Source organism: Vulpes lagopus, chromosome 16, assembly GCF_018345385.1.
Source record: "Vulpes lagopus strain Blue_001 chromosome 16, ASM1834538v1, whole genome shotgun sequence".
In the NCBI taxonomy this organism is placed as follows: domain Eukaryota; kingdom Metazoa; phylum Chordata; class Mammalia; order Carnivora; family Canidae; genus Vulpes; species Vulpes lagopus.
Window position 1 is genome coordinate 12,948,781 of NC_054839.1, and position 25,312 is coordinate 12,974,092.

General features: G+C 46.3%; 1 protein-coding gene across 1 annotated transcript in view; it reads right to left on the minus strand.

The window, feature by feature from the left end:
• The window catches only part of FARP1 (FERM, ARH/RhoGEF and pleckstrin domain protein 1), a 282,324-nt gene that overhangs the window by 10,874 nt on the left and 246,138 nt on the right, over positions 1–25,312 (minus strand). Inside the window, 3 exon segments of the mRNA XM_041731186.1 lie at positions 3,010–3,140; positions 5,728–5,965; positions 11,529–11,610. Of these exon segments, the coding sequence (XP_041587120.1) occupies positions 3,010–3,140; positions 5,728–5,965; positions 11,529–11,610 (451 nt within the window).

The following is a 25,312-nucleotide window of genomic DNA, read 5'->3' on the forward strand; positions in this document are numbered from 1 at the left end:
TCCTATGCAGGACCTCGGGATGGATGCTATTCAGACCTCAACAATGCAATCCGAGGAGATGATGTCCCAGAAGACATCACTGCCAGGCAGCCGAGGATGGGACCGGGACTCTACCCTGCTGCTCTCACCTGGCACAGCTAGAACACATGCGTTTTCTAACAAATCTGAGGGAGCTCAGAACTGCTCTCTGTGGGGGAGATGAGGTGCCCTGAGCCACGCACTGCAAGAACACAAGGGAGCACTGCCTGTGTTCTGGGGGGACTTCCGAGGCAGGGAACGGAAGGGCTGTGGACGCAACCATCAATGTGTGAGGCTGGAGATGAACACATCTCGTGCCTAGATTTTGCTTTTAAAACCACAGAAGAAAAAAAAATAAAAAAATAAAACCACAGAAGAGGGGTAGGGAAGGCCCCTAATATCCTAAGAGCAAGCTGCTTCCTTCTGGGGGGAATCTAGCCCACACCTCTTGAGTTTTAACCTAAAGAACCTCACCCACCTCCAGTCCTGCTTCCTTTCTGAATGTGCTCCTATAACAGGAAGGCCAGCCCAGGAAAAGCTTGCCCTCAGTCACACAGTCCTCAGGATCAACAGGGTGAGGGGGGCTGATGCAGGCCAAAGTGTGCAGCGGCCTCTATGCCTCAGGGAGAAATCCTGGCCTCCAGGATGTGATACTATCTCAGACTGACCCGGGCAGGGAAGGTGAGCAGGATCAGGCCATGCTAGGAATTAACACTGCATGTAGCTGAGTGGGCAGCTCCAAAATTATCTGCTTACCTTTCAATCTCAATTTTTAAAATTTCTATATTTCGTCCTACCCATTAGGTTATTTGATAATTTAATTAATGATCATCAATTAGCTTTGGCATATGGAATACCCCATCATAGGACCCGTTCCTCTTAGGGCCGTGATTCCCTTCGGAAGGAGGGAACATTTTATTCAGGGTGGGCTTGAGGCTGGTTGATGAACAAAAGAAGATGGAGATAAGGTAGTTAGTAACCAGCACCCCAATTCCTACTTCACTTCTGTAAGTAATAATGACCTCTTTTTATTTAGCACATGGTTTGTGCCTGACATCTGCTGGATGCTTATATTAGTTAGCTCCATACGTGAGGCCTGTAAGATCAGTATTTTCATCCTCATTTTTCAGATAAAGAAATGAAGGAGCAACATGATTTAGATATTTGCCCAAGATCAGTGAGTGGCATAACCCATATTTAGCTAACTGCCTTCCACAATGCTGTGCTATGAGTCACTGACATTATAGTAAGTCGAGACTTAATCCCTTTCAAAGAACTATAGGTGGGGGAAGGAGAAAAAATATCACATTTGTTGTGTTATTTTTATACATTAAATCTCATTTGATCCTTATGGCCTACAAGGGAGAACATACGATGCCCATGTTACAAAAAGAACTTTCTGGTTGGTCAAACACCCAGCTCCGGTGCAGCCAGAACCTGAACCTAGGGCCTCCTGCTCCAATCTGCTCCTCTTTTTATAGCATCATGGGAACCTTTCCTCAAAATAAGAGATTCTTTACAGATGGTCTGTTTGCCACGTAGCGTAAAAGGCTACACATTTTAGGATACCCAAAGTTAGGAGAAAATCACATTGACGCTGCCGGCCTTTACCAAGCTCTCCGTGTGGAAGGGTAAACGTGGTTATTGTGTGCTGAGGCTTGTCGGAACCTTCTCACCAGCGAAGCTGAAGCAAGCCCCAGCTCTTCATTTCCACCCAGCATTTACCACATAACACCTCTTCTGACAATCTTTTGCAACTAGTTTTCCCGTCAGTCTTGTCATCAGGCTCCCTGTCAGAAAGAACCAAATCTAGGAGACATTCCTTTGTCTTCCCTATGTTACAGGCTTTTAAAAGTTTCCAGGGCAGCTGCCTGGCAGATAAGACAGAAAGCCCCTAGTATACCAGTCATAGCACCTGTCTGAAGATTAGGGAGATGTAAGGGTAGATAGCTCAGATCATGATCTTGAGGTCATGAGATCGAGCCCTGTGTTGGGCTGTGTGCTCAGTGAGGAATCTCCTTGAGATCCTCTTTCTCTCCCTCTGCCCCTCTCCCTGTTCATGAGTGTGTGTATATGTTCTCTCTTGCTTGCTCTCTCTCAAAAAAACAAAAACAAATAACAACAACAACAACAACAAAAAAAAAACCCAGTAACGCAGATATGCAGCAGACCAAAGATGCTGCAATTTTCTTTGAGCCTGGCTGACATATACTTTGAAATGGGAGGGCTCTAGGGGCAAAAATCTCATAGAGAAAGTTGATGAATTGTATCGCCTAATATTTTTGATCTCTGGACAATGATTGCTTCCAAGGAAAAGAGCTGAAAGCAGCAGGCCACCATGTGTTTTCACATTCCCCCCTGCCCTGGAAGAAGCGTGTGTGTGTGCGCAGCGAGGCCCTGCTTCACCGTGAGTGACATACATTTCTGAAGCACAGGGTAGGTGAAGGTTAACAGCTTAAGTGAATGTGCATCTCTCCTGGAACCACGTTCTGGCTAAGACGTTCTTTTAATTCTAAGTTAATATCATATTATATATAGAAAATTGCATCCTTCAAAAATTTTTTTCATATTTACACGGGAATTTATGTACTTTTGGGCACTCATCTTCCTCTGCCTTTATATCATCATTTTACCAAATTGTTTTAAAAAAATTGGCTTCCTTTCCTTGGCTTCCATTTTAATTTACCCAACTTAAAAAATAAAATAAGCTATCTCAAATGCTCCCAGAACACGGGAGGAAAACAGTAAATTAGCAGATCAACTGGTAAGGAGAAAAAGTAGAACAGAAGGTCAAAGGCTTGCTTTATCTCCTAACAAAATTTTTGACTCATGCTGTCATGTTCAAGGCATCTTCCCAGTTGCCTCGCAGCTGGAAGGAAGCCACATCCCTCAGGAGGAAGGGGTCTTAAACGGGAGAGTCCATATTCAAAAGGTTCAAATTTAAGTCACTTAAACATCGCCTTTCTGGCTTGGCCTCCAGCAGCTGCTTACCCTTCCTGGAATCACAAGATTGTCGATGCCAATCAAGTCTTTCTTGAGTTCATGCAGCTTCTGGAAATTCTCCATCTTGATCATCGTACCGTGAAGCTGTGCCACCATCTCAGTAATTTCTGCCAGAGCAGCTAACGAGGAGAACAGATGCAGAAACTTGCAGCATGAATGGCAGTCAAGGGTCTTTCCCACCCTCCAGGGTCATATCCTCCAGTAGCTAAATTGAGTTAGGAGCCATCCTCCTAGGGAAAACACTTCTATTCCTAAATAAAAATTTCTCACAAAAATTTGCAGTATGTACTTCTTTGCTTTCCTTGACTTTCCCAAAACCATTTGGAAAATGTAAATGGCCCCTTCGTAGCTACGTGGTGGACAGCTGTCCTTCAGCTAGAATCCACTTGTAGGGAAATAAGCAGCAGGGGACCTGGAATTTTGTCCCTGGGGCAGAGGTTCCTACCCACTTCCTGCTACCTAGAAAGAACAGAGCATAGGGAGGCCACAGAAAGATCTGGGGCAAAGGAGGGATCCTTCTGTGGGAGGGTCTCGTTGATCGAGTGACACTTTGGGGCACCTGACATTCTAGCCCAGCCCAGTTCTTCCTTCTGCAGAAATCATATTGTTTACCAAGATGACTACAAAGAATAACTGCAAAAGGCAACTTTATTCTGCAGGATGGGCACATCTCCCCTACACTGTACAAATCTGATATGGAAAAAGACCTGATGCTCAATTAGTACAAGTTTGGGTGACATGTAAATCCACAGCAGCTGAACATCTAGGTATTTTCATCAGGAAATATTTGTCAACTGGGATGCCTGGGTAGCACAGCTGATTAAGTGTCTGACTTGTGGTTTTGGCTCAGGTTGTGATCCCAGGATCCTGGGGTTGAGCCCCATAATGGGCTCCCTGCTCAGTGGGGAGTCTGCTTCTCCCTCTCCCTCTGCCCACTCATGCATGTTCTCTCTCAAATAATTAAAATATATATATATATAACTATAAGATTTGTCTACATATCCTAGATGCCAAAGGAGTGATTTTTCTGCAAAAAGCTGTACATCATCCCCACTTCCCTTCTTAAAACCCTCCTTGTCTTCTCTTTGTTCTTCCTTATAGTCTTGTGGGTTTATGAGACCCCATGGGATCTGGTCTCTGCTTACTTTGCCAATCTCCTTTCTACTGCTCTCCCTATGTGTTCTACAGAACTAATACTTTCTGGAATGTTCCATAGTCTCTGTCCCCTTTGGACCTCTGTACATGCTGTTCCTATCTCTATACTCCATACCCTCCCCTCATCCAGGAAAACCCCTATATTTTATATGTTAGATCTAAACTAAAAATAACTTTTCCCTCAGAAAGCTCCCTCCAAGCCCTAAAGGCTGGGTCAGGTCACAGGTCAATCACCCCCCAGGTGTCCTGCCCTCTGTGTCTACTAGTGGGTCCTATGAGTGGGGGCTATATCCGTGTCATTCTGTCTCATACGCTTGGTACATAAGCAGGTCCTCAATGCATACCTGTTGCACGAGTGACTGGCTGGGGCCCAGATCATGAAAAGTTTTGACTATAATCTGAGGGAATCAGGTGTCATCCAGCTTTTAAGTAAATAAGTAAGAGGTGCATTTAGAAAAAGAGGACACAGATGGGAGGTGTTTATAGTACTTTAGGAGAGGGGTACCTGGGTGGCTCAGTGGTTGAGCATTTGCCTTCAGCTCAGGGCGTGATCCTGGAGTCCTGGGATCAAGTCCCACATTAGGCTCCCCACACTGAGCCTGCTTCTCGCTCTGCCTATGTCTCTGCCATTCTCTCTCTCTCTCTCTCATGAATAAATAAATAAAATCTTTTTTTAAAAAAAGATACTTACTGTTGTTGTAGTTGTTGGTTGTTAAAGGAATATTGTTAATATTAGTAAGATACCTGGCACAGTACCTGATCTGTTGCTGAGTGAACAGCAGTGGGTAATATCATCATGAAAATAGGACAGGATGGTCAAGAACATGGGTTCTTGCTCCAAACCTATATATGGGTTTAGGCTCCAAGTTATTTGCTTTCCAGCTGTATGACTCTGGGAATATTTCTCAACCTCTTTGGTCTCAGCAGCCCCTATATGCAAAATGAGCTCTCCCTTGCCTTATAGGCCAGTCATGAATATCAGGAATCAACAGAGGTCAAGTCCTTCTTAAGGTGACGGGCACATTACAAATGCCCAGCAGCAATTAGCAGCAGTACTTATTCGAGGCCATTTTCCATAGCCAGTCCAAGAAGGGAGTGATGAGTTTCAACTGTGTAGGTAGAGGAATGCTTCCTGGAGGGGGCTGATTCTTTTTTCTTTTTCTTTTTTTAAGTTTTTATTTATTTATTCATGTGAGAGAGACAGAGACAGAGACAGAGACACAGGCAGAGAGAGAAGCAGCTCCATGCAGGGAGCCCAACGTGGGACTCGATCCCGGGTCTCCAGGATCACGCCCTGGGCTGAAGGCAGCACCAAACCGCTGAGCCATCCGTGCTGCCCGGAGGGGGCTGATTCTAAGGTTGATTCCACCCAAGATCAAAGGAAAGGAGAGGTCTAATGACCCTCATCACTTCCTTTATGGAAAGACCAAGAGTTAACAGAAGACATGTGACCAGATGCTAAAAAGAACGGAGCCTGCCCCATGTGCCGCCGAGGACCTGGGACCCAGGTCTCAGCCCACCCGCCCCGCCAGGCCCCGGCCCCCGGCTCACCCCGGCAGTCCCTGAAGTCCGGGTGGCTGGGCGGGTGGTGCTTGCACAGCCGCTCTAGGACCTGCTTGTAGTGCATGAGCCGGTGCAGCGGGCGCAGCAGGAAGGTGTTGAGCGGCAGGTAGCACACCTTCTGCAGCTCGAAGTCTCTGCACAAGTTCTCCAGCCGCCGCGAGCTCCTGATGCCCGTCTCCAGTGCCTCCAGAGCCTCGCTGTGCTTCCACAGGTGGGCCGCCAGTTGCTGGGCAGGGGAGGGGGCGAAAGACAAGCGCGCCTGCGTTCTACCCAGTCTGACTCTCCGAAACGAAGATCGCCTTGGCTTTATGGCTTCATTTCATTCTATTTCCTAGTTTCCCATTTCACTCTTTATTTCAGAATTTTAATTAGGTTCTTGGGATGAAAGCAAAAAGCTCTATTAAAGCATTAAGCAGCTGAAAATACTTAGGGTTTTGGAGCAGGACGTGTATGTATAATATTAGAGGTGAGACTGGCAAACTGAGGGGGTACAGATAAACAGGAGCTCCTTCAGGGGGCCTGTGGTCATCTTCTAACTGTCGCCAGATGACAAATAAGTAGACCCGTTCAGTAAATGTCATACAGTTACCACTGTGCATCTGTTTAACTCACCCCTTTTGCTTATCAGTAAATATCCACCTTGAGCTACTGACTCTGCTCCAACCCAGAGTACTGGGTGAGAATTACACACGGACCCTCCTCTACTGGGGTCTGACAAAGATGCTTCACTTGCCCAACCTTTCTTCAGGTTCCTGAACCTTCTCCTTGATCTGTGAACTTCCTTAATGAAAGACAGTTTTAGTAAAAGCCCTGCTAAGTCAACCTAACCAGAACTGGATGTCTGGTCACCCTTGACATTGGGTTCCTCATCTCTCATCATCCCCAGATGATGTCAGATCACCCTGTCTTCAGCAAAGAAGGCTGTCAGGCTGGTTCGGCCAGAGCTTGACTTACCCCTGATGTTTCCTCGTCATATGTTTCCACCCTGCCCCCTGGGCTAGAAATCCCCACTGTCTGTGCTGTATTCAGAGTTGAGCCCAGTCTCTCCCCCACTGAAAACCCCACCGCAGTGGACCCTACCTCAGTCACAATGGCCCTGAATAAAGTCTGCTTTACCCAAGCCATTGAATATTCCTTTCCTGTCATAGCTCATGGTGGAGACTGGTGAGGGTAAAGCGCTTACAAGCAAAGCACTAAAGGAAGAATTCATTCTTGGTGGCAGGTGGGGAAGAATGGCAAGTGAAGGACATTTCCAGACAGATAAAGGTGATAAGATGGGTACAAGGACATCTAGGATGAGAGAACAGCAGTCGTCCTCAAGAGTTACTTCCCAGGGGTGGGCTAGCTATTACCCCCACATCTGCATTTCCACGCTCTGCAAAGGCTTCCTAAAGAGCCCGAGACCCTGTAAGTCCAGGTGGAGATCCCACACTGGGGCCACCCTGTGGTTCTCTAACCTCAGGATGGGTGCCAGTTATTCGGGACAGAAAAACCAAAAGAACATTCCAGGTTCCCTCATTTTTTGAATCCTTTACCAAGTCCTTACAATACTACCTCCTAAAAATATAAAATCTTTTCCTTTCTCTGCATAGTCACTGCCCTGGTTCTGGCCTTGTGCTGTCTACAACTGTGGTGGTGTCTCTATTGGAGCCTCTGCCTCCACGTTTCACCCCTCCACACCTAAGCCACTGACACGAATCAGCGATGGAGCACAGCTCGTGGCCTCGTGGGTGGAACACAACAAGAGCTCACCCCGTCTTGGGACAACCTCCAGAGTCTTCGTCAGGGCACACTGGGCCCTTAGGATATAATCCCCCTACCCCTTCATCATGCTTCTTGCCACTCATCTCAGGGCCACCCACTGAACAACCTGCACTTGAACGGGTCAGGCTCTTGCACTCAGAGCCTCTGCACACAATACTCCCCTGTTTGCTATCACATTGCAGTCCCTTATTTGATTTTAAGAGGGCACATCTGTCATATTCCTAGATCTTCAGGGCCTGATACACACAGCAGATACTCAATAAATGTCTGTTCCCTGCATGCATTAATAAGTAAATGAGGGGCACCTGGCTGGCTCAGTAGACAGAGCAGGGGACTCTTGGTCTCAGGATTGTGAGCTGGAGCTCCATGTTGGGAGCAGAATGTATGAACCCATGCATGCACCCAGCCAAGGCAGGAGTCTTGCAAGAACCTGAGTGCCTGGAGAGGCCAGTTCATGGCCACTGGAGCACAAAGTGGAATGTGAAAGATTGCAGGAAGGACCCAGAAAGATCTAAGGCTAGAACATGAAAGTCTTCATCAGCTTTTGGGTTTGGATTGCAATGTCCCATCCAGGGAGACACAGGAGGGTTTTGAGCCTAGGCAGCCTAGCTGTAATATAAATGGTGACTGGGAGCTAAGCTTGTAGGGAGGTGGGGAGGCAGCAGAAAGCTGGTCGAGTCATCCAGCAGAGAGCAAACTGAGAACCAGAAGGAGGAATGTGATAGGAGGTTAAGGAGAGGGAGGCAGGAGTTGTATACATGAGGAGACAGCCTGTGTGAAGGCGGATCTCTTATTTGTGTGATTCTGAAGTGCCTTTGTGCACCTGGGCAGGCAGGTGTTTCCAGGCGAAAGTTCAAAGTGTGAGCTGGTGATCACAATTTGGGTATGCGACTTTCAGGTCGGGGTGGCAGCCCCTGGCCTAGCTGCCTCGATGGGTCATGGTGACAAGTGGAGGCTCTGGGAGCCAACAGTTCTGCTGCAGTTGCTGACATCACCCCTGCTGAGCCCCTGAAAATGCAGGCCAAAACACAGGGGTTTGGGGGGTGAGGGGCAGGAAGGACACTGCAAGCTACAGATCACTCTAAGCACTTTGGACAAAAGTGCTAATCCAGGCTCCTGTATCTCTAGAACCTTTAGCGGCCCTCCCTTCATACTTCACAAAAATTCTTTAAACCCAACTGTAACCACGACAAGAAAAAGCAACCCAAACAAATTCTAAAAAAGGCTACCAGTGGCTGTCTGAGCCTCCCCACCTATTTTTATTTTGCTTGCACAGAGCTCCATGCTATAAATGCTCATGGCATCCGCACACTAACTCACATGCCAGCACAGCCAATGAAGCCGACTCAACACGAAAATGCCAACTCACCAGACATGGGAGAAAGAACTGCTAGGAGCATAAACCAGGTATGTTTTAGGAGGTCTCAGGTGCGAGGTGGACACAGAGGAGCCTGGATGCCCACGGCATGTCAGCTCTCTGTGGGTGAGCAACAAAGGACAGCTGGCAAACACAACACCTCTGGGGACTGTCCCCAAGGGGGCAGGGAACAGGCTGGCAGGTCTCCAACTGCTGGCCCTGGAGGCCATGGTGGAGGCCATGGTGGAGTTCAAGCCTCCTTAAAGGGAGTGAGTGCAGGTGGGAGCCCCCCTGGGCAGGGTCGTACAGTGGACCCTTGAACAACGCTGGGGTTAGGGGCACTAACTCCCCCACGCAGTTAAAAATCGACATTTAACTTTTATCTGCCTTCAAACCTAACATTTTTTTTTTTTCAAACCTAACATTTAATAATAGGCTGCAGTTGACTAGAAGCCTTCTGGTTAACAGCGAGAGCTGATTAGTGCACAGTGTTATATTTATCATCACAAAAAAGAGAATGTACATTTACAGTACCCTGCTGTATTTACAGAAAAAACTGCGTAGAAGTGTCCCCGTGCCACTCAAACCTGTGTTGTTCAAGGGTCAGCTGCCACCTCAGATGAAGGGAGCCCAGAGAGACAAGGGAAAAAGCCCAACTGGGGCCACAAAACAGGCAAAACTTGGGCAAAGGAGGTTCCTATGAGGGAAAGAACTGGAAAAGTATAACAGTAAGGAAGACATGTTATAAAAGAAAGAATTCTCTTAAAGTGAGGAAGTCAGTCTCAAGAGGCTGCACTCTGTGGGATTCCAACTCAGTGACATTCTGGAAAAGGCAGAACTATGGAGACAGGAAGAGATCAGTGGCGAGGGGAGGGGGAAATAGGTAGAGGACGCAGGGTTTTTAGGCAGTGAAACTGTCCTGTGTTGTCCTGTCGTGGCAGGTACAGGACATCCTGCACTTGGCAAAGCCCCACAGGATGCACCACTCCAAGGGTGAAGCCTAATGCAAATTACGGATTTAGTGAAGAACAGTGTGCATCAGTAGTAACAAATATACCACAGCCATGCAAGATGTTAGTACTAGGGGTCATTGTGCATGCGCATGTGTAGGTGGGCAGGATATGGGACCTCTGTGTGAGCTTTCTGCTCCGTTTTTCTGTAAACTTGAAATTGCTTTAAAAAAATAAAATATATTGGGATGCCTGGATGGCTCAGTGGTTGAGTGTCTGCCTTTGGCTCAGGGCATGCTCCCGAGGTCCTGGGATCGAGTCCTGCATCGGGCTCCCTGCATGGAGCCTGCTTCTACCTCTACCTGTGTCTCTGCCTCTCTCTCTGTCTCTCGTGAATAAACAAAATCTTTAAAGATAATAATAATAATATATATTAAAGTGCAAAGATGTCTTACTGTTACATCTGAGTTTTATGCATCAGCCTGACTTAGGGCATTAAAAATACCACAGTTGTAGAACATTTTAGAGAATTCCTTGCTTCTATTGCATAGGACTCTGCAATCCCACTAGCCTCCATGGCCTCTCTCTTGCCCAGAGAGGAGTGTTGTTTTTTGAACACGGAGAAAAAGTGAGCAATAGCTCAGGGCCTCTTAAATAAGATCTTGATCTTTAAGAGAAATAGGAAATCTCTTGAGTAGCTTTAAAGCCTATCTTTTCTGTGTCCCCCCTCCTAATCCCCCCACTGTCACATTGTCCTACCTCTTGAGATAGATCATTCTAAAGGGGGGGGGGATTAAGCACCAGACAACTTAAGAAGGTTCTTGGAATTAATTCAAACTCCAACAGTAACTTTTATTGTACAAATGTCTTAGACGTTGTAGGTGCTCAGCTAAACCTAGATGGACAGCTGGTTCGCGGGCTGGTTGGTTTAGAAATGGTGGCAGTATGAACAACCAGCTCTCCTTAGGGGCTGCTCTTAGTTCTCAGTTAAGGTTACTAGAGAGGCTTAGGGGACGTAAGGCAGATGGCTTTAAAATGCAAATATAGATGTATTTGTATGCAAAGGGTAAACTGTGTGAATTAAAACATCCTCTGTTAAAGGGATTAATAGCTGAAAGTGAAAATGTGAAAATGCAAATTTCAGATGTAAGAGATGGGGCAGATTTCAAAAATGAAGTAGAATATTGGTTCAATATGTATTGACTCTTTGGGTGTAATTTCATTCTGTTTCGGCGCAGACCCGGCTCCCTCGTTAGAAATCCTCTTGCCTGCTACAGTGACGTCAAGTCATAGGATTGATGGAATTCCTACATGGCTCAGAATCCAGTATGTTTGTCACACTTACAAGAAGCCAAAAACAACTGACGAAAAGTGAAGCGTTCAGTCAACCAATGTTTTTTCTACATATTTTAAAAAATGAGTTGAGTGATTTATTCACAGAAAATACCTGTTGTTTCGATTATAACATAGAGCTTTCAAAGAGAAAGTACTAAAAGTGCTTCCCCTCCCCACACCCCAAGTGACTGCATTTTTCTTTTGTTTCCAAATAAGATGATCTTGAAAGAGGGATTTACCCTGTTATCTGTAGATCATCAAATCAGCTCATGTGTGCTTATGGACTGCAGTTACAGACCTTGGGCAGCCCCACCATTATTTTTCCTAGGGAACTGCCCCCCCCCCCCCCCCGCACCACCCCCGGGCATCCCAAAGCAGCTCACCTTCATACCCTGAATGTTCTTCAGCAGGACATCTCCGATTCTTTGGTAATCTCCTCTGATGTGGGCATTTGAGCGGCCTTCCCTGAGAACAGAGGCAAAGGGGTTGGAAACAAAAGCCTAAGCAGTGGACGCGTTACCAGAAACTGTCCCAAGCCCCAAGAGCACACAACAATGACTTTTATGCCATCCTTTCCAATCCCGTTATTCTGTACCTCTCCCTTCTCTGGGTGTCAGAGAATGTTAGTGCTGGAAGGAGACTTGGAAATTACCCCACTCATTCTGCAGACAGAGCAGTCCACTTGTACTCAGACGGAAGAACTATTTTGTCATTTTAATTTGGTCTCATCTTTTTTCCTCCGCCTCCACACTTGGGTGATTTGGGCGTTATTAGAACTCTTAGCCTGAAGCAGACAAAGAGCCATGTGGAAAGCCCTTGGAAAGAGAAAAATAGGGCTGAGGAGATACAGAGGACCCGCGCATGGAGGTGAGATTGGAGGGAGAAGCAGGCAGGATGGGTGTCCCAGGTACACGGAGGGTCCAGCCTCCCCACCACCACCTGCTGGGTGGTAAATGACAAAGATGTGGGCACTTTCAGCATTGTTTTGAGTATATATTTATATTTCTTATGGCTCTGGGCTGTAGCCAATGTTGATAAATCAGGGACTTAAGCAGCAGAGAGGAAAGGAATATTGATAACAGTAAGTAGTTACTTAGCACGGTCCGCTGTGCTGAGCGCATTACAAGCACGAACTGATTTACCCCTCGTGGCAGCCTTATGATGCAGGTGCCATCTACACCACCATTAAACAGCTTTAGAAACTGAGGCACAAAAACTATGTGGCTTGACTAACGTCAGCTATTACGAGATCGTGAGCCTGAACTTGAGTCGAGGGGCTCCAGCCTAACCCCTCCAAGCACAGCGCCAGCATATACCTGTGAATTGATGCACTGAAAAGAATATTCCAGAGACAAAACACCATTTGCAACAATGAATCTGGCTAGTATCTTCAAACCAACTGTTCAGGAAAAGCTAGAAGCCAACTTAAATGAAAAGGATGTATGAAAAAAGAAAAAAGGTAAAAACTTGGGCATGGGGCCTCACGTCGGAAGTGAGAGGTGCTCCGAATGGAACAATACCCTGAACCGTGATTCAGCCCCACGGGTGCCTTCACTCTGTGCCTCCAGCATCCTGAGAGTGACCTTCATTCTCAGCTAAAGCAGCGCTGAGCCTGTGGAGCCCTCTGGAACTGTTGACCCCACCTCCAATTCATCACTGTTGTCAGGATGGGCAGAGGAGGGCAGGAGGAATGCATGCCCTTAAGGAAGTAAACCAGAAGCTAGAAAAGCCAGGGCAGATAGAAAGAGGGGCTGGCTCCTCGCCCAGCTCCTGGCTTCCTGCAATAGGCAGTCAACCGCGCTTTTCATTCCACTGGTTCTAACTAAGCAGATACTGTGGATGAAATCACGGGAGAAAGAGCACCCAGACCCACTGGGTGGTAGTTAAAGCTTCTCTGGAATAAAGGGAGAGAGAGCATCCATTATGCTTCCAGTCTGAGTTGTCAACGGCTTCTGGATGCTTCCTTTAACCTGCTCCTCCTTCCCTTCCACCCCGACACCACACTCCTCAATCCTTCTGCTTCCTCTTAGCTGCCAAAACAAACTTTGGCAGATTGCCTTCATTACTACTCACTTCTCTTCCAATTAAGTATGGATTCTATCCCCACCACTCCCAGAAGTGCTTCTGTGAAGGAACTGGGGTGCCTGAAGTGTGGGGCGCTCTGCTCTCTAGCCTTGGGACGCCTTTTTCTCCAGGCTCCCAGATTCCCCTCAAGGTGAGTTCTCAGTCCTCATGGCCACCTCCTCCTGCTGCAGCCACTCCGAAGAGGTGTGTGTTCTTTGGGAATGCACGGGTCACCCTGTTCTCTCTCCACTTCCTATTTCTTCCTGTGTAATTCCTCGATTTCCCAGGGTCTTGATTCACGATGTCACATCTGTACCCAAACGATGCTTGTAGCTACCGACCCAGGGATTGTCTTTCTCATACCACTCAGAAGGCTCTACATCAATGACCCTGCAAGTATCTCAAATTCAAGAGGTTCCAGAGTTAATTATCTTCTTGCCCCAACCCAATCCTCCTCCTATATTAATCCCCTTGTTGATAAAACTGTTCTGCCCCATGCTCGAACCCCAAAATAGGAACCCCAGGTATATCCTCCTTTGTCTCCCATATCCACACCCACTGGATCAAATTCTCCCCAAAATGGGGTCCGTGGAGAATTTTAAGCAACGGACTTAAACCCAGGCCCTGCGTTAGAGACTGTCCTCGGTCCAAGGCTAATCACTGCCTAGTAATCTGCTCCATCGACTGCAGGGTTGAGGCATCTCTGGATTTCTAGCATATGGTTATTAATCCAGTCTCTACTGAGAAGTTGGTCATTTGGCCACTCTGTTGATCCTGATGTGTGCCTGATTTTAGCGCATTTACTGATTGTTCTTCTCCTCGTATACTTGGAGCAGAAAGGAGCTCCGCCTGAAAAGGAGGCTTTTTGCTTAATAGAACTACTCACCCCCTGCGCCTTCGCCATCACATGACGCTCCTGTAGGAGCTGGAAAGCTCTTCTTCCCTTACCTCACTGCCCCCCAACACCTGAGCAAAAAGGAAGACCCAGCTACTGAGCTAGAATGTCCTGATTTTGACTAAATGCCATACGTTCATAAAAGGAGGCAAGACACAATTGCAACTTGATTTGTGGGTATGTAGATATTACTTGGAACTTATGTAAGTGATCCCAAACCTCTCAAATGGGCATGCCATTTGACCACGCAGCTAAGCAAGGTCTTTACTTAGTTTGAAGGACATAATTTTGATATTTTAACGAGAGTCCTGTGGATTGGGTGGGCAAGGGAAGAAATGGGGTGGGGGCGTCCTCTGGCTTAATATTAATAACGAGCAATTTCCTCCTTCTCACAGATAACACCCTAGCCCAGGGGAAAATGAAGTGCTGGAAACGGACACTGGGGGAGGGGCGGAGCACCATGTGGAAGCCAAACTTCATTGACTTCACTTCCTTTCTTCTTCTGCCAACTGTTTCTTAAAAGAAAATGTACTCATGTTGAAGCCCCAAAGTCAAGGGGACGTTTTCCTGCACTGGCTTGCTAGCAGAGCCCTGCTTCTCTGTCTTTGGCATCTTTACTTGCATTTTAATAGAAACAGCTCTAGGTTCCTACCATCAGTGCCCTGTGCCGTGGGGGCGGGGAGGTGGGGGTGGGGGTGGGGAGACCGTGATGTGGATAAATTCAAACAGGGCCAGTTCTAGGTGGTGTGGGGAAAGCAGGCTGGGGCCCAGGAAGTCAATGCAACCAGGTCAGGCAGCTCTGCCCGCCTTCTGTACCCTCCCCTCTGCAGCGCACATGGCCAGTCCCAGCACCACACGGTTCCAGAACGGGGAGTCAGTCCATGGGAAGAGGACAAAACCCAAAACTCCTGCTGCTGCCTATAGAAACATTGTTCTGTTTTTCCTTCCTGTACATGTTAATACCCCCAAATCTGCAAGTTCAAAGCCTCTGCTTTATTATGAAGAACTAAAAGGTCATTTTATTATTAAGAACATGAAAAAAGTAATTATAACTCTTCCAGAACATCCTCCGGATGTTAACCTCACAAGAAAAGGGTCCTTGTTTAGAAGACAGGGCCACATATTTGTTGTCTGTGTAATTACCGCACAGCAACAAAGCTGAAAATTCTTTTGACAATTCCACTCTTGAAACCCATGGACTCAGAAGCCTCCTGGATGCAAAATTCTGACCCATGCACCATGATTAACGTACTCTCTAGAGCAACTACGTGTTAGCTCAGCATTGGGCCGAACACACGCACACACACTATGAATCTCCAAGTCTTCCCGACCCTCTGTAAACACTTCATTCACCATTATGTGAGCTGGTCACTAATTTGGCAGCAGGCAGCCCAAGAAGAGGAAGAAAAGGTTATTAGGACCAGTTCCCTGGGGGAGCGCCACTGACCAACAGCAAGGCTGTCTACAAGGGGCAGAGGAGCCCTGCACGGGAGGGCTTTGACTCTAGCCACCAGGGAATCCACAACACTGGCTGTAGGAGCAGGTGGGCAAGGCCAACGGGAGAAATCACCACTCTGCTTCCCCCTTCACAGCCCCAGCGTCAACCTAAAATCTACGTGGAGCCCTAAAACAGCATACAGCATGTCCACGACCTCATTGGTGATACAGTCCCCCACTTGAGTATTTTCCGAAAACAGGACATCAGGCCTGGCTTTAGTCAAGTGTCAGAGGAGATTCCTTACCATGAATGAAGGTAGTGACCGATCCACTGGGCTTTTCAAGTAGCCTACTATTAATCCAAGCATGTTCCCTAAGCACTCAGCCCTCCCCTTCTTGCAACACGGGAAGCATCGTCTCAGAAGGACAAAGCTCACTGTAGCTTGGAGCTGGAGTGTGGCCCGGCCACTGGGCTCTGTGTCTGGGTGCTCCCTGACCCCGGGAGATGGACCCAACTTTGTGAGCCTTATTTTTAGGCTGCATTTGCAAATCAAACATCATATCCTTGCTCTTACTAGTCTCTGTGTTTCCATGATTTTAAAAAGGAAAGAGTCTATATTCACATGTATCTGTGCATCTATGTATAAGTAGAAAGATAATGTGTAAATAAGTAAATGAATAAAGATATTCTATTACTGTGTGGCTGAAGGGGGGTTGCTGGGTTAAAAAAAAATTTATCCAGAATAGATTATATTTATTCTATAGCTAATACTTAGATGTTTATATATATTTATAGTACATATTTGTATATTATACATAATACATAGAACATCTAAAAATATTAGCCATATGTAATCTATGTAGATTTCAATATTTGTTGGTGGATTTCATTGTCCTTTGAGATTCCCTGGAGAGGAAAATCCAATTAATTCGAATCTTAATTCACATCCCCTGTTGTGAGAAAGACATCTGTATAAGAGGCGTCCTTACTGGGCTTGGGGCTTTCGGGTTTCCCTTTGGTGGCTACAGGTAAGGGATTTGTTTACCCTTTGGACCAGCATCGTCTGAAGGCAGACATACTCTGGCAGTGTCATGCTCATCAGTCACAATACTGGGATGCTTAAAGCTCTGGCTTTTCTTCTGAGGTTTAGCACCAGGTCCCATTTATTAAGAGAAGCAAAAGTTATAACCCCACTCACAGGCAGGCTTAATAGCACCCAGATGAGACCTGACATGGTTACCTGGGTTCAGTCCTATTACTGAACCACATGTGAAAATGCAACAGGACAGAAAAGCTGTTTTAAACTCATCAGTGACCTGGAGAGGGCTCTCTTTCAGTGTCTTCCAGCAGAAAACTCACCTGTGGTTCAGACAATTGGAAAAATTGTTTTCACTTTCCTAGGAAAGCAGCCTACTCTCAAAGCACAGTGGGCTATACAGCTAGGAACAAGGCAGATAATCCAGGAAACTAGTTCCCACATATGATGGAGAACATTTCATTTTACTCATGTGTTAAAAGGAAACAATCACCAATGTCCCTGGAACCCCAGGTGGACAGTGGAGAGCCAGCTGGGACAGAATATAAATGAAATCAGTGTCCTTGTGGTATCTTTCTTGGCTTTGAAACAAACATATAATTTTTAACTTTGAATACATTTATAAAAATAAGTATACAAGTGATCCTCCTGCATAGTATATGGGTAAACCCCACACATCATTTTTTTTCATTGTTTATGCTAATTTTTCTTCCACTGTTTCTGCTTCTAAGTGGTTTTCTAGGTAGGCCACATTGCCTTGTCTCCGATGAGTTTTACTGCTGTTTACTTGGAATGCAATGATTTTTAAACCCTTTTCTATGATCTTATTTTTTATTTTTTAGATTTTATTTATTTATTCATGAGAGAGGCAGAGACATAGAGGGAGAAGCAGGCTGCAAGCAGGGAGTCTGATGCAGAACTCGATCCCAGGACCCCAGGATCACAACCCGAGCAAAAGGCAGACGCTCAACCACTGGGCCATCCTGATGTCCATGGTCTTATTTTTTAAACCAATGAAAAATCTTTGAATAAATGCTCTTGCATACAAGAAGCAACCCTGATACTGGTGAAGCAGGGCATGTGGGGCTCACAGAATCTCCCTGAGTTGTGCTTTTTGACAGCTAACCTCAAAGATTCTGAATTCCAGGAATTTAGATGGGAAAGGACATAATGTGCTGGGACATTCAGTCATGATGGGAAAGGAAGCCCACATTCGTCTGCCTTCTACTCCAGAGCTCCTTTCACTCTAAAGCCTCAAGAACCGTGCTCTTCAGTACAGTATCCACATATGGCTATTTAAGTTTTAAGTCTACTTAAAATGAAATTTAAAAATTCATTTCCTCAGTCATACTAGCCCTACTTAAATGCTCAATAGCCACATGTAGCTAGCGGCTAGTGTTGAACAATGCAGATATAGCATATTTCCATCACTGCCAGAAGTTCTACTTGACAGCATCCCTCAAGAGAGAACAGGGAGCAGGTTTACAGCTACCTCTCCTGCCCCCAGATTCACAGGCTCCAGGGAAAACAAGATGTTAACCCGACCATCTTGCAGAGCCTCATTTTCCAGAGGGAGGGGAAGGTGGGCATAATTCTACAGGACTGTTTTGACTGTCAAGTGAGGATCTTTAAGGGAAAATGTTTTGAAAGATGTTGCAGAAATGTGAGGTGCTTTCCTGTACAAATGTCGCCAGTCTTAAAGCTATCATTACATTTAGCACCTCTGGAATATGCACAGTGATTTCTGTTCTGAGGAAAGGTCAGATGCCCATTGAGCTCTTGAGCTCTCCCCAGGTGTCCCTTTCAAAACCTATCAGGCTGGTCTGGCTGCCTTCTGGACACAGCAGAGTGAAGGAGGAAACCAGAATGAAGAACGGGGATTGTGCTGGTTTTGTTCACTGAACACTGGGAAGGGTGACATATGGTAGGGATGGAATAAATATTTGTTGAATAAACGAAAGCTGATCCTGGCCAAGTCTGCTGACAGAGGGATTCACATGCACACAGCTCAAGGCTCTGAGGTGGAGAGATGGCCCCTGCCCCCAAAGCCCTGGGCGTATCACTGGGAAGGAAAAGGTGTGTCACATCCTTGCCTCATCCATGCATCTGTGTGCCTATGTGTGTGTGTGTGGGAGGGCTGCGGGGGGCAGGAATGGCCTGAGAAGCATGGGCAACACAGGGTGGCAGGCAGTGACTATTTCAGATCACGCTCAGGGCTGGGGTTTCCTGGGGACCAGAAGCTGTTTTCATGTTACAAGTGAACAGCAATCAGCCTGCTTCTTTGGAGTTCTTTCCCTCTAAATGTTAGGCTTAAAGCTTCTGGTGCTGGAGGCATAGTGAGAGCCACACCAGGTGGTTTCAAAAACCAGGTGTGCCCTTAACTAGCTGTGTGACATCTATCAAGTAACTCACCCTCTCTGTGCCTCATTTCCTCACCTGTGGGGTAAGGAAATAACAATATCTACTTGATGACATTTTTGTAAAGATTAAATGACATGATATATGAACAGGGATTAAGAATCTCCAGAACACAGGAAACATTCAATTCACATTAACCAAAACTCTTACCAACAACATTGGCAAGCAACTTGGTTTTGTTTTTTTGTTTTGTTTTTTTTAATGAAAGGGATAAAATAAAAGTGTTCCTTAACAGTAACATACAGAAAGAGCCTCATCTCAAACTGTAATGGTTTTAACATCTCTGTTGACCTAAACCAAGGCCAACCAGGCCAAAGCTGATCCTGGCCAAGTCTGCTGACAGAGGGATTCGCATGCACACAGCTCAAGGCTAACCAAGGCCAACCAGATACCACAGGACAATTCTCTCTGCTCTCAGATCCCACAGCTGTGCACCTACCTTGTGCCTGAATCAGCCAGAGGCAAAAAATACCACTGCTCAGGAATTCCCAGACTTCACGGTAAGTAAAGAATACAGACACAAAATAGGGTCCTTAAAAGTTCCTAGTTCATCACTTACGTGTTAAAAAGCAAGCAAGCAGGAGCACCTGGGTGGCTCAGTGGTGGCGTGTCTGACTTTGCTTGGGTCGTGATCCCGGGTCCTGGGATCAAGTCCTGCACTGGGTTCCCCAGAGGGAGCCTGTTTCTCCCCCTGCCTATGTCTCTGCCTCTCTCTGTCTCTCATGAATAAATAAATAAAATCTTTAAAAAAAAAAAAGCAACCAAGCAAATATAAAAGCTTCCCTAAGACCCAGAGAAGAAAGTCGCAGCTAATAGTTTACACCTGTTGAAGAGAATCATGCCCAACAGCCCATGTACTTTGAGAAAAGTTAGTGCATGGAGAGAGGTCTACTTTTCTTCTGCCTCTTGGTCCCTCAGCAAATAGCATGTGTGGTTTGAATCTAAGGTTCTGGCGAAATTTCACAGGGAGAGAGCAGCAAGGCAAATGGAGAGTTAAGAGGCAGTTAGTTGAGTATGATGTGGAGAGCAGGACTCGGAAACCACGCTGCCTGGGTTCAAGTCCAGTGTTAACTCTGCAACCTGGCCAGGCTACTCATCCTACCAACCAAGGCTCAGCCCCTCTTTCTGATGCATGGCTGAAACAAGGTGTGTAAGGGCTTGAAAGCATACCTGGTAGGTCTTATTATCACTGCTGTTGTTTCTATTGCAATCCCTCGGGCGCAGAGAGGCTCTGAGGACACGTGGCCAGGCTAAATTCTACAGGGGTCACCTCTGATAATATCACTATCCCTGGAGTGGCCATTTCACCATTAAAAAGTCTCTTGGTAGATTAGAAAAAAATTCAAATCCATCATATCAGATTTGAGACCTAAAGGTGATACTTCTGCAGACAAAGCCACCCCGGGCCCAGTGTTGACCAGATGCCACCATGTACTGCCTGCCACGTTTGAGAGGAGGACACACACCACAGGGTGGTGTGCAGAGCAGAAGGGGCTCTTGGGGAGCAGAGCTGACCTCTCAAAGCCAGGAGCAGAAGAAGGGATGCAGGAGTTGGGGACACAGGTGCTGGATGGGGCTCTGTGGGGTTCCTGTGTGGCCAGGGCATGCCAATGCACACTCTTTTTCTCCTCTGAAGAACAAGGAATCCATGGCAAGTGCACTCCCAGCACCTTTCCTTGTGTTTCAACAACACAGCTGCAAAGCCACAAGCTGAAGATCAGATCAGACCTAAGTTCATGTTGTGCCGCTATTGCTTACGGGCTGAGAGGGCTCTCACCTCTCTGAGCCCCATTTTCCCCACCATACAACAGGAGTAACACCTACACCCAGGGAAGTGTTTTTCAACAAGGGCAACACGCTTTTTTGGTAAAGGGCCAGACAGTAAATATCTTAGGCTTTGTGGCCCATACAGTCTGTGTCACTAATATTCAACTGGATAAGCAGCCATAGACAATGCGTAAGAGGATGGGCATGCCTGTGTTCCAATGAAACTTTATTAACAAGAACAGGTGGCAAACCAGATCTGGCCATGGGTCATAGTTTGCCAACCTGTTTTTGAAGATCAAATGGGAGAAGCTGGGTGGTCATTTAAATTTTTTTTTTTTTTTTTTTTTTTTTTATGATAGTCACACAGAGAGAGAGAGAGAGGCAGAGACACAGGCAGAGGGAGAAGCAGGCTCCACACACCGGGAGCCCGACGTGGGATTTGATCCTGGGTCTCTAGGATCGTGCCCTGGGCCAAAGGCAGGCGCCAAACCACTGCGCCACCCAGGGATCCCCTTAAATTTTTAACAGTAATGCCAACTTTGAGTGGTACGAGGTTCCTCAAGAGTTTGCAGATAGTAAATTCTCATTAATGGTAGTTTATTATTAATAGTAATGCCATGAACTTTGCATGTGAGTAAGACTTTATAAAAGCACTGTCCTTCCTCATTTGCCAGGTCCCCTCTGCTTTATAAAAGATCAATCCTTACCCTGGACAAAACCAAGACACTTCATGCATGTTTTGCAGGTATTTTGAGCAACTCTTGTGTCCCAGGCCCTGTGTTTGTTGTAGTAACAAATACTATTTCTTATTCATTTTTTAGCCCAATATTGTCCAACAGATCTTTTTCTATGATGATTTTTTTTTTTTTTAAGATTTAGAGAGAGAGAGCACAAGTGCATGAGAGCAAGCGAAGGGACAGAGGGAAAGATAATCTCAAGCAGACTCCATGCTGATCATGAAGCTTGACACAGGGCTCAAGCCCATGACCCTGAGATCATGACCTGAGACAAAAATCAAGAGTTAGACACTTAACTGAGCCACCAGGTGCCCCTAAGATGTGTTTTACAGATTTTATTTATTTGAGAGAAAGAGCATGAGCAGGGGGAGGGGTGGAGGGTGAGGAGGTAGAGAGAGAGAGGAGAATCTTTCAAACTGACTTTGCTAAGCATGGGGCTCGAGCCCACAACCCTGAGATCATGGGACCTCGTCTGGGAAAGGTTAGGCAATTGTGAACAAAGTTTGTGGGACAGTAATTATTATTCAATTAAATAATTATAAGAGTCACCTGCAGTCAATTTTACAAATATTTTGATGTTGGCAAACAACATAGAAATTAAACGCTTTCCTTATGCCCATGTGGGGAGCAGCCTACAGAGGTCTACTCTAGGAGGACCAAAGCGTAGGCATCATGTAAGTTGCATGGGCAACGCCAGCCTGGGCATTCTGTGGGCGGTGACCAGCAGCCCCTGGCGGCCTTTCAACAGTATGGGGCTGAGGGGCCAATCAGTCCTTCTTGCTGGTGCATGGCTGAGGCTGGAGGGGCCAACTCTTACAGAGGAGAGGAGGAGGGTAGATGGTGTGTGTGTGTGTACATGTACACACACGTACGGAATGTGGTATGTGTTCAGGCCCGGTTCAAACACCTGCATCCACTGCCAGAGCAGAGGATGCTGGGAGAAGCTGCTCATGTTCCAGGGAGAGCTACTTTCTGAAGAGTAGAGGAAGGCCTCATCATGCCAGGGCAGGGAGCCCTCAGGAGTCCATGAAAAGGACAGTGTTCCTACCCGCCCTGCTTACAGCAAACTCAGGTGTGCAGTGAGCTCAGGAACACAGGCTGTCCAAGCTTTGGGCTCCTTTCTAGTATTTCCCCAACATGTTCCCAAATTCAAATACAGGTCGGAGAAGTAATGAGTTTTAACATCGTGGGTCCCACCTCAGGAGAAAGGTATGGCATCTGGCTATACCTCCTTCTGCGACACTTAAGAAAGGTAAAAAGTCTGTTTTCACTTTCCATGGGTTGAGGAGAAAGCCCTGCTGACCTCCCAGAGCAGTGGGGCAATTCAGGGGAGATGAAGGAGCCTCCAGGAATGAGGAACACCGTCAAAAGGGATATGTGTGCACTGTGTGGTCCGCATCCATGTGGAAAGGTAGACCATACCCCACTCTGCATCTGTAAGCAAGTGCTCAGCATACGGCTCAAGCATGATTCTGGCTTAAAGGGATATGCTTGGTTCAGCTTAACCCACCAGAGCCCCGGCTGCGAATGCTCAGGGGCGGGGGTGTGGAGGGGTGGTCAGATGGAGGGCAATCCGACCAGCACCCACACCTGCCTCCTTTGGCTCACCTGCTGCTGCCTGAGGTTCAAACACGGCAGTCCTGGGATGCACCAGGGCAGCCCGCAGAGTGACAACACGGGCAGAGTCCCTCGTGTGCAAGACACCGTTTTGAAGTCGTTTTGTCTATTCTGCACTGGACAACTTAGGATTATTTTTTCTATTTTAAAAAAATGGTGGTAAAACGTAGATACAATTGATCATCTTTGCCATCTTCTAAGTGTACAATTAGTTCAGTGGCATTAAGTACATTCACACTGTTATGTAACCACCATCCATTCCCACATCTCATCTTCCCCAACAGAAACTCTGTCTCTAAGGTTAGACACTAGCACTCTATTGCCCTAACCCCGGATTCTGGCAACCACCATTTTATTTTCTGTCTCTATAAATCTGATTACTCTAGGGATCGCCCAAGTGGAATCATACAGTATAGGTCTCCTGGCTTTTTTTTTTTCCCCTAAAGATTTTATTTATTCAGGAGAGACACACAGAGAGAGGCAGAGACAGAGTTTGGAGAAGCAGGTTCCTTGAGGGGAGCCTGATGCAGGACTCGATCCCAGGACCCTGGGGATCATGCCCTGAGTCAAAGGCAGACGCTGAACCACTAAGCACCCAGGCGGCCCTGTATCCTGGCTTTTATTTCACCTAGCCGGTCTTTATACAGTTCACCTGTGCTATAACAGGTGTCAGAATGTCCTTCCTTTTTTTTTTTTCATTGTTTATTTTAATTATTTATTTATTTATGGGTGTTTTTTTTTTTGGTATTTTTTTTATTGGAGTTCGATTAGCCAACATATAGCATAACACCCAGTGCTCATCCTGTCAAGTGCCCCCCTCAGTGCCCATCACCTAGTCACCCAATACCCCTGCCCACCTCCCCTTCCACTATCCCTTGTTCGTTTCCCAGAGTTAGGAATCTCTCATATTCTGTCTCCCTCTCTGGTATTTCCCATTTTCTCTCCTTTCCCCTATAATCCCTTTCACTATTTTTTATATTCCCCAAATGAATGGGACCATATAATGTTCGTCCTCCGATTGACTTACTTCACTCAGCATAATACCCTCCAGTTCCAACCACGTCAAAGCAAATGGTGGGTATTTGTCATTTCTAATGGCTGAGTGATATTCCACTGTATACATAAAACACATCTTCTTTATCCATTCATCTTTCGATGGACACCGAGGCTCCTTCCACAGTTTGGCTATTGTGGACATTGCTGCTATAAACATCGGGGTGCAGGTGTCCCAGCGTTTCACAGCATCTGTATCTTTGGGGTAAATCTCCACCAGTGCAATTGCTGGGTCGTAGGGCAGGTCTATTTTGAACTCTTTGAGGAGCCTCCACACAGTTTTCCAGAGTGGCTGCACCAGTTCACATTCCCACCAACAGTGCAGGAGGGTTCCCCTTTCTCCACATCCTCTCCAACATTGGTTGTTTCCTGTCTTGTTAATTTTCCCCATTCTCACTGGTGTGAGGTGGTATCTCATTGTGGTTTTGATTTGTATTTCCCTGATGGCAAGTGACGCGGAGCATTTTCTCATGTGCTTGTTGGCCATGCCTTCTTTGGTGAAATTTCTGTTCATGTCTTCTGCCCATTTCATGATTGGATTGTTTGTTTCTTTGCTGTTGAGGTTTTTTTTTTTTTTTTGTTTTAAGATTTTTAAAATTTTTTATTCATGAGAGACAGAGACAGGGAGAGAGAGAGGCAGAGATACAGGCAGAGGGAGAAGCAGGCTCCACGCAGGGAGCCCATTGTGGGTCTCCGGGAATCACGCCCCAGGCCGAAGGTGGCGCCAAACCACCAAAACCACCCAGGTTGCCCTGCTGTTGAGTTTAAAAAGTTCTTTATATGTCCTTCCTTTTTAAGGATAATAACCCACTGTATGCTGTACCCCATTTTGTTTATTCATTCATGTGTCAGTGGGCATTGGGCTGCTTCCAAACCTTTTTGACTATTGAGGATAATGATGCTGCGAACATGGGCACAGACGTATCTGTCTGGGTCCTTTCAATTCTCTTGAATACATGCCTAGGCATGGAACTTTTGGGTCATGTATTAATTCTATATTTAATTTTTTTAGGAATTCTTATGATTTTCTTTTAATGATGCCCAGCTTCAAAGGGCTGGTAGGATGATATTTTATTCATTTTTGTTTTATAATTGTTCACCGTGAAGCTACTATGAAGATGTTCTACTTTGGTGGTGGGGAC